The sequence below is a fragment of the Colobus angolensis genome, unplaced genomic scaffold (assembly GCF_000951035.1).
Source record: "Colobus angolensis palliatus isolate OR3802 unplaced genomic scaffold, Cang.pa_1.0 Scaffold77, whole genome shotgun sequence".
Lineage (NCBI taxonomy): Eukaryota > Metazoa > Chordata > Mammalia > Primates > Cercopithecidae > Colobus > Colobus angolensis.
The window spans coordinates 3406812-3416607 of NW_012121487.1; the positions used below are offsets into that span (position 1 = coordinate 3406812).

Genomic DNA, 9796 nt, shown 5'->3' on the forward strand with positions numbered 1-9796 from the left:
GCCAGGATGGTCTCGATCTCCTGACCTTGTGATCCGCCCGTCTTGGCCTCCCAAAGTGCTGGGATTACAGGCTTGAGCCACTGTGCCCGGCCGAGACCTGGGTTCTAATGTCATCTCTCTCCTAATGCTTCTCACATGCTCCAGGGGACCAAACTAGATCACATTTTCCAATTTTTTTGAGACAGAATCTCGCTTTGTCACCCAGTCTGGAGTGCAGTGGTGTGATTACAGCTCACTGTAGCCTCTACCTCCTGGACTCAAGCCATCCTCCTGCCTCGGCCCCCGAGTAGCTGGGACTACAGGCGTGCACCACCATGCCCAGCTAATTTTCGTATTTTTTGACAAAAATGAGGTCCTGCCATATTGCCCAGGCTGTTCTTAAACTCCTGAGCTCAAGGGATCCACCTGCCTTGGCCCCTCAAAGTGCTGAGATTACAGAAGTGAGCCATTACACCTGGCCCCAACTTATTTTTGTGGTCAGTAAAACCCTTCTTCCCTCTCAAATAAAAATCTTACGTAGAACTCTAAAATATAAACCAGAGCCAAGCAGCTCTGGTTGGAGAGGAGGCAGCCAGGTGGTTCGTGTATGTCAGGACCGGGTGGCCTGTCTGCTTAGCTTCCCTCTGCTGCCCCCAAATGGCCCATGTGGTGATGGAGATTTAAGGGTGAAAGTTGCTGGACTAAGGGGGCAGCACATTCCCTCCCAGCTCTAACTTGGTATGATTGTTTGATGTTCAGCTCAGAGCAGGCTGGGCCCAGAGTTAGAAAAGAGACTGATAAAGATTTCAAAGCCCTAATAACTATTTGTTCTGCCCTTTACAGAAGGCAGAGAAAGGAGGGGGGTGGTTGTTCTACAATAGTAGAAACTAAGAATGGCAGACCTTTAGAAGGACATCCTGCCAAGGCAGGAAAAAAGCTAAAATGGCTCACTGAATGAAGAAGGTAGCATAGCCTGTAGCCCCAAGGACACTGTCCCTGTCTGGGTGGAAGAAGGCATCCTGCCCCCTCCCTCCCCAGACCTGAACCCCTGTTTGCCGCTGTGTGTGACTGACAAACAGCTGTGGCATAAGAAATGCTATCCTTACCTCCTCTAAGGTGCTGAGCAGGGGCCGATCCGTGTCAAAGTTAAAGCGTCTGTGGGCAGCTCGGAGCGGGGGCAGGTTACGAAGAGCCATGTCCTCCGGGAGCAGAAGGCTAGAGGGGAGGTCAGGCAGTTCACAACCTTCAAGAAGATCTTGGACCTCAGGACACAAGGCCAGGCCTGGGCAGAAGAAGGACACGTAAGACCATCTGTTCTGTGCGAACTTCCAGTCAGAGAGACACAGCCCTTCCCTTTGGGAATTATCAGGCTGATGAGACGATGAGACAGGACATACCCTGGGACAATGGGGAGAGATGGAGGGAGTGAAGGAAGGAGAGATGGACACTGGTAAGAGCCAGTCAGGCAGAGCAGAGGGGCTCAGGAAGAACAAGGATGGCTCAGGTTAGGAAGGCTTCCTGACAGAAGGGACAATTACATTGGGATGGAAATGAGAGGCGGCACTCAGGATGAATGAATAGCCCTTGGCAAGTCTTAGGGGGTAGGAGCAGGTGGAGTTTTCCAGCTGGAAGGTGGTAGGAGATGAGCCAGACAAACAAACTTGGTAGATCAAAGTCAATTCTCAATGACCACAGGCATCAATGCAACAGCAGCAGCTAGGTCTGGCTCCCAGGGCCCTCTCACTCTGCCCTTACCTTCCCCAGGGAGCACACTGCCTTGCTGACCAGGTCACCTGCCCACAGTACAGCAGTGTTGGGGTGGGAAACCAGAGAGGCCTAGACCACACAATGACTGTTGTGTGTTAGGGAGGCTGGCAGTGAATCCCATTAACCTCCTTACCCCAATGGCTGGGTTATGGGGAGGCGGGATGGGCTCAGTAGGGCCATTGAGAGAGAAAAGAAAGGAGGGTAGTGCCAGGGACCTACTCACCAGACTCCTGGAGTTCGCCAGCAGCAGGCAACAGATTCAGCAACACAGACAGGCGGTTCCACAGACTTTGAGAGCTCTGGGGAGAGAGAAGGGAGAGGAGGCCTTCAGCCAGAGATAGTGGTGGAGAACAGCAGTGAGCAAGGAAAGTACCACCATGGAGGATCTGGCCTATGTTCAGAGGCCTATGGGGGTTTGATTTAAAAACTAACAAAAAAAGCCTGGGCAACAAGGCAAAAACCTCGTCTCTAAAAAAAAATACAAAAATTAGCTGGGCTGGCTGGACATGGTGGTTCATGCCTGTAATCCCAGCACTTTGGAAGGCCAAGGTAGGCGGATCACCTGAGGTCAGGAGTTGGAGACCAGCTTGGCCAACATGATGACACTCCATCTCTACTAAAAACACAAAAAAATTTAGCCGGGCATGGTGGCAAGTGCCTATAATCCCAGCTACTTGGGAGGCTGAGGCAGAAGAATCGCTTGAACCCAGGAGGCGGAGGCTGCAGTGAGCTGAGACTGTGCCATTGCACTCCAGCCTGGGCAACGAGAACGAAACTCCTTCTTGAAAAAAAAAAAAATCAGCCAGGCATGGTGGCATGCGCTTGTAGTACCAGCTACTGGGGAGGCTGAGTTGGGAGAATCACTTGAGCCCAGGTTGAGGCTGCAGTGGGAGCTGAGGTATGCCACTGCACTCCAGCCTGGGCAACAGAGTAAAACTTTGTTTCAAAACAAAACAAAACAAAACAAACCACATTCGGACTGGGCACAGTGGCTCATGCCTGTAATCCCAGCACTTTGGGAGGTTGAGGCAGGCATATCATTTGAGGTCAAGAGTTTGAGACCAGCCTGGCTGAGCTTTTTCACCAGCTGAATACTTCACGAAAGGAGAAAGCAGGCCGGGCGCGGTGGCTCACGCCTGTAATCCCAGCATTTTGGGAGGCTGAGGTAGGCAGATCACGAGGTCGGGAGATCAAGACCATCCTGGCTAACACAGTGAAACCCCCTCTCTACTAAAAATACAAGAAATTAGCCAGGCGTGGTGGCGCCTGTAGTCCCAGCTACTCAGGAGGCTGAGGCAGAAGAATGGTGTGAACCCAGGAGGCGGAGCTTGCAGTGAGCCGACATCACTCTACTGCACTCCAGCCTGGTTGACAGAGCGAGACTCCATCTCAAAAAAAAAAAAAAAAAAAAAGGAGAAAGCAGCAAAACCACAAGGACTTTCTGGATCTTGGTAGTAGGAAAAGCCAGGGTGTTAAAGGACGTTGCTTCTCTATGTCTAGCAGTAACCTATCCTTCCACCCCTGCCATGTGCCCATACTGGAACACCTCTCTGGGGATGTGACTCAGCATCTCCATCTTCACCACACTTCCCTCAGTGACTAAAGACTAACTAACTGTCATCAGACATAAGCACACACCCAAGGGTGCACCTGGCCCTGACCCAAACCCTCTCATCTAGGGACTGGGGCGACCCACAGGGAAGAGAGTCTTCCACAGCACGGCAGGTATGCCCCTAGAAGAAAACATTGAACAAATGCCTCTGGGAATTAGAAGTTCAAGGCTGACACTCTGAACCTGAGAAGGAAGGGAAAGCTACCATGGCCCCACTCAGCCTCCATGGCAGCCGGCTTGACAAGAGCTCCGTCCTGTTGTGTGACTCTCCTTAAGCTGTTTCCCCTGCCTAGTACATCTTCACAACTCTTGTCAGAAGTTGCCATCTCTTCTGTCACTATCCTCTAACTCAGTGCTCTCTCCCTTCTCTGGATTCTTTAGTATTTATCAAGTTTGGTCCTTGAACATGTACTTCTACCGGCATTACTTATAATGGCCGACATTATGCCCAGCTTTGGGGATACAAAGCAAAATAAGCAGCTCACTCATTGTTCCCCGGCCACAGGCTTTGTGAGGGCCAAGACCATGCCTAATCCTTCCCTGTCAGAGCATAAGGGCCCAGCACAGATAGGTGCTTAATTGCTTGGCAATAATTCTTGCCTTGGCCATCTGGGGGGATCCTCAGGCCCCATCCTGGCTCATCCCCTCCTCCAAGACCCTGGGACCTGACAGGAGCAATGGAGTGGACTGACACACCTGTGCACACACGATGATGAGGTCAGGATTGGTCCGAAGCCAGTCCAGGAAGACTTTCACAGCAGGAAGCAGGCCTTCAGCCATCAGGACCTGAAGCTTCTCCTGGATGCTGCGCTCATTCCGACAGGAGCGTCCACTGGACTCACTCCCCTCCGACTCAGAGCCCTCCTCAGAGGCTGGGGAGTGGGTGAATGGAAGAGAAAAAACTGGGATAAACAAGAGACACTTGGCAGCAGGCCTTAGCTCCGTGCAGGGAGCATGCTTCCACCTGGCCTGGGCCCTTTCAAGGAATTCGGATATGAAAAATCTGGGGAATCACTTACAGGCCGAATCACTTACAGCCCCTTATTCAATTTTTCCAGGCCCACTAACTCTTGTTTTTTAATCTCCTCCAATTCATTTTACCAAGGTTGCTTTTTAAATATGGTGCCTTTTAAATACAATTCTTACAGACTCAAGTAATTTGTGATGTTGATCTACAGCTATTCATTCAACCAGGATTTATAAAGTGCCTACTCTGTGCTGGAAGGCAGGGCAGACAATTAGAGGGGAGCTACAAGGGAGGGAGAAAAGCAAGGGGTATGGTTTTAAAAGAGTTACTTTCAATTCCTAGCTCTTCTACTTTGCAAGTGAGAACACTGGGCAGGTCCCTTCACATCTCTGAGCATCAGCTTCCTCATTTCTGTCATTCGCTCAGTCATTCGATAGTTCTTAAGTCCCACCCATGTGCCAGGCACTGTGTTAGTTACTGGGGATACAGCAGTAAGTAAGATATATTCTGTCCTGCCCTCAAGCAGTTTGGACTCTAACTGGGGAGACAGACAAACCAACAGGCAACCTCACCAGAGTGGGAAAGGACTGGAGGCTGCAGAGGTCCAGGTGGCCACAGGAAGCAAATCTAACATACCCTTGAAGGAGTCCCAGACCAAATAAATGACTTTTAAGCTAAAATCTAGGGAGGCAAGTAAGAATTAGCTAAGTGACAGACTGGGAGCAAGGGAGGAAAAGCACGTGCCAGACAGAACACTATGTATAAAAGTTTGGAGGGGCTGGGCATAGCGGCTCACACCTGTAATCCCAGCACTCTGGGAGGCCGAGGCAGGCAGATCACCTAAGGTCAGGAGTTTGAGACCAGCCTGGCCAACATGGCGAAACCCCGTCTCTACTAAAAATACAAAGATTAGCCGGGCATGGTGGCACGCGCCTATAGTCCCAGCTACTTGGGAGGCTGAGGCAGAAGAATGGCTTGAACCGAGGAGGCGGAGGCTGCAGTAAGCCAAGATCGTGCCGTTGCACTCCAGCCTGGGCAACAGAGTGAGACTCTGTCTCCAAAAATATATATATATTATATATAATATACATATTATATATAATATATATTACATATATATTTTATATATATATATATATATATTACAAACACACAAATTAGCCAGGCGTGATGGCGCATGCCTGTCATCCCAACTACTCAGATGGCTGAGGCAGGAGAATCGCTTGAGCCTGGGAGGCAGTGGTTGCAGTGAGCCAAGATCGTGCCACTGCACTCCAGTCTCAGCAATAGGATAAGACCCTGTCTTTAACAAAAAAAATAAAAAAACTTTGGAAGTAAAAGACAGCCTAGAGTAGGGATGACAACTCTTCTACCACAGGACTGCTATGAAGGTTAAATAAAACAACACCCTAGAACAACACAGGGTAGCCTTAACAAAGAGTTGCTGCTACTAAATGGGTACTCTCTTTGCAGGGAAGATCCTCAAGAGAGAAGTCTCACTCTAATGCACCTGCCCTGGTGAGTAACAGATGGCACCGGGGAAGGAAGCTGCAGCTGCAATTGTGCAGGGAGGAAAGCCCCAAACCCACAGGGCAGGGTGAAGTGCAACAGAATTAAAACCAACAAATGGGTTGGGAGCTGGGAATGAGGAAGTGAACAGGAGAGCGGATCCTCAGGAAAAAACTCATGGGCTACACCCATGAGGTGAAGGTAGAGATGAAAGGTCATTCACATACAGAGGAAAGTGGCCTCTCTGGTGAGCGTCTGTGGCATGGAGGTGCGGACCAGAACAGGATGATGAAGTGGTCCAAATACCTGGCTCTGAAGGCTTGTCTACATCCCCATTGACACAAGGCCTGTGGCTGGCCGAGGTATGAGGGTCGGTGGTGGGCTGGAGGAGCAGGTTGCTAAAGGTGGGGGCCAGTCGGAAGCAGCGCTTAGTCTGGAACATCTGGGTGGACATGGCTTGTAGATTGCTGGCAATGCTAGCCTCACTGGGGCCCAGTGGGCCATTGAGGGAATCGGGAGCCTCTGATCTGCCCTGAGGGGGCTCCAGGGTTGGTGACCGTGTCCCCTCCTCTTCCTCCATATCTTCCAAGTCTGATCGGGACTCCTGGCTATTCATCTCCGAGTCTGTTTCAGCATCAAAAGCCGTTCCCCCACCTTCAAGACTCTTGTCAGAGCCACTGTCTGAGCCCTCACTGGCCCGGGCTGAGTCATGGCTTGAGTCCGATTCAAAGCCTTCACTCAGGTCACTGTCATCACCAGCTTTGGGTGGGTGGCGGCGACGGCGGAGGCAGGAGAGGCGGGAGAACTTACGGCTCTTTCTGCCCTCACCCACTTGGGGTACTACAGGAGGAGGCTCAGGATCTGGCTCCTCCTCTTTCTCCAGAGGTTCCTTGGACTCTGGCTCATCTGTGGAAAGAGGAAGGTCAGGTGGAGCCCGAGGAACAGGTGGGGCCTGGATGCTGGAATGTGCTCTCTAACACCACTTCCCCCAAGTCTGTGTTCCTTTCCTTCATCCCCATGCCCCACACCAATCTTTCCATAGTGATGACCTCCCCCATTCTCCCACCTGTGCCATCACTCTGGAATGCCGGGACAGGATTCTCGCCCTCTTCCAGCTCAGCTTGCAGCCGTATGTTGACATGATTGACGAGGTGGGAGAAGAGGGCCAGGGTGAAGGCAATGGCTGCACTGTACTGCTTAGATCCTGAAGTTAGGAAAGCCAGGCATTAGGGGCCTCGGGCCCTGATGGGGAGTAGGCACCATTAATTCCAACTACATCTCATCTGTTCTCAACTCTTCCAAGGATCCAACTACTCATCAAAGATTCTTTTTTTTTTTTTAAACTTTTTAGAGACGAGGGTCTCACTATGTTGTCCAGGCTGGGTCTTGAACTCCTGGGCTCAAGCAATCTGCCCGCCTTGGTCTCCCAAAGTGCTGGGATTACAGGCGTGAGGCACTGTACGTGTCCTATTATTCTTTCCATAATCTAGAATGTAACATCTCACCTTGTGCTCCTTCAGATAAGCATATCCTTTTGTCCCATCTCATCCTTCCTGGCTTTGAGGTTCCTCCCCATACCTCAAGAACTTTCACATCCAGCCCTATCCCTCCTTACCTCCCAATCTTGCTCTGCATACACATCTGCCAGAAAGGCTTCCAGAATTGCCTAAATGCCTCCAAGAGCAAGGTCTGAAATTCTGTCTGGATCATCACTAAGTATCCTGACCCTCGTCTCTGCATAGGCCCTGGCCAAGGGTGTGCATATTTATGGGAGGCAGTAAAGAGAAGGGGGAAGGAAATGTGCTGTTGCTTGTACTCAATTACCAGGAGCTCCTTTAGGTTAGGATCCCTTGGCCCTTACTCGCCCACAGCCAAGCAGTGACACAGGAGTGAAGAGGCTGCTTGTGGAAGGAACTTTATGAATAAGGAGCTGCAGAAAAGGGGACTGAGGATCCCTGAACCCAGTGGAAGAGAAAAGAGGAACATAGGGAGGGTTACCTGCTCTCTCCAAGCTGTGCACACACATAAGGCAGATTATGACCATTTGAAAGATAAGAAGGTCCGGGAGGAAAGCACATCCACTCTCATAATCCTCCTCTTCCTCACTGGCCAGGCTGAGGTTGGGTGAGGAGGGCAGGTAGAAGAGGCAGAGGTTGAAGTCCTCCAGGACTGACTGGCAAAGTGAGGTCAGCTCTGAGTCCATAGAGCTACAGAGGGGCAGGAGTAACAGGGGAGGTCAGTGGTGGGGGCTGGGGAAGGAGAAGAGCAGGAAATACAAGATTCAGAGAAAGGACTATGGGATGCTGCAGGGGAGACCTGAGAGCACAGCAGGGAAGGGCAGTGCTGGATTGATCTCCACAGCAACTAAAACAGGGGAAGGGATGTGAATAGGCTTCCCATTCAGCCATTCCCTCTTCAACATCTTCTAAGCACCTATTCTGTGCCAGAGGGAGAGCTGCTGGGAGAAGGATGGGCACAGACTCTTGGGAGAAACAGTGAGGAATGCCAAGAAAAGACAAATTGGCTACGGATGTTCCAAATGAGCGCAGAACTTGACAGTCCACTCTTTTCAAGGCTCCTTCTGTAAAGCATCATGGCTGGGGCTCACAGGACAGTTTGGGTTCATGCTGTCTTCCACTCACCTGCTTTTGGGCTGTAGGAGGCTTTGCAGATACATAAAGTTCACTAGCAACCTTTTAATGTCTTTACATCTGAAATGAGAAGAGCCCAAAGTAAATGCTGAATGGCCCCACAGTCCCTATGGTCCTACTGCACCAACTGCAGAAAAACCCCCTCCACCTCACAGGCCCCACTCACCGCTTTTTGCCGGGAGACAGTTTCCGAGTCTCACACTTCTTCAGTTGGTGGTACATTTTGGCTGCCTTATCATACAGCCGCTTGAGGTTCCCATAGGCCCCCTCAAAGGACACTTCTGACTGGATGCTGTAGGAAAGAGGTGAGCTGTTGAGTCTTGGCCGGCGGGGGATATGTTACTCTGCTGGGGCTTTAGGAAACAATGTTACTAGTAAATACAGGCTGCTCCCAGCCTCAGCTTCCATGTACATACTCAGGGTAAAAGGCTCATGAGCTAGCTTTCCTGATCACACACACACACATAACTTTTAGATTAGTCAGAGAAAAAAAGGATGTCTTATTCTCCTTTGTATCTAGAAAGGAGAATATCAATCCCACCCTGTTACAAACTTAGTTATTACCATCCCTGAAATACACTATCCTTCATCTATTTTTAAGCATAGAATACTTTATAATGGATAGCATTTAACAAGCATTTACTATCTGCAAGGATATTTACATGTACTATTTCAGTTAATCCTCCCAATATGCAAACACAAACATGTACTGAGCACCCACTATGTCAGGCAATGTACTCTAATATTGTCCACATTCACAAATGAGGACAAGGAGCCTGTGAGAGAACAAGCACACTGACCAAGGTCACACAGTTAGTACGTGGTAGAGGAAAGTCCCCAATCCAACTGTCTTTCTATTTTTTGAAACTGAGTCTCACTCTATCACCCAGGCTGGAGTGCAGTGGCACGATCTCGGCTTACTGCAACCTCCGCCTCCCGGGTTCAAGCAATTCTCGTGCCTGAGTCTCCCAAGTAGCTGGGATTACAGGTGCCTGCCACCACGCCTGGCTCATTTTTGTATTTTCAGTAGAGATGGAGTTTCACCGTGTTGGCCAGGCTGGTCTCAAACTCCTGACCTCAGGTGATTCACCTGCCTCAACCTCCCAAAGTGCTGGGATTATAGGCATAAGCCACCGAGCCCAGCCCCACCTAATTTTTTAACTTTATTTGTAGAGATGGGGTCTCACTATGTTGACCAGGCTTGGCCTTAAACTCCAGGACTCAAGTGACCCTCAACCTCCAAAAGTCCTGGGATTACGAGTGTGAGACACTATACCCAGCCCTCAACCCAGTCTTACTTAAAAAAAAAAA

At 50.2% G+C, this 9796-nt stretch overlaps 1 protein-coding gene across 1 annotated transcript in view; it reads right to left on the reverse strand.

Moving 5' to 3' along the window:
* The window catches only part of SMG5 (SMG5 nonsense mediated mRNA decay factor), a 43800-nt gene that overhangs the window by 11325 nt on the left and 22679 nt on the right, over positions 1-9796 (reverse strand). The window contains exons 8-15 of the mRNA XM_011928511.1: positions 8652-8777; positions 8477-8545; positions 7833-8041; positions 6901-7038; positions 6141-6740; positions 4055-4230; positions 1970-2045; positions 1053-1261 (exon numbers count right to left, since the gene is read on the reverse strand). Coding sequence (XP_011783901.1) covers positions 1053-1261; positions 1970-2045; positions 4055-4230; positions 6141-6740; positions 6901-7038; positions 7833-8041; positions 8477-8545; positions 8652-8777 — 1603 coding nt within the window. The remainder of the gene's footprint in view (positions 1-1052; positions 1262-1969; positions 2046-4054; positions 4231-6140; positions 6741-6900; positions 7039-7832; positions 8042-8476; positions 8546-8651; positions 8778-9796) is intronic.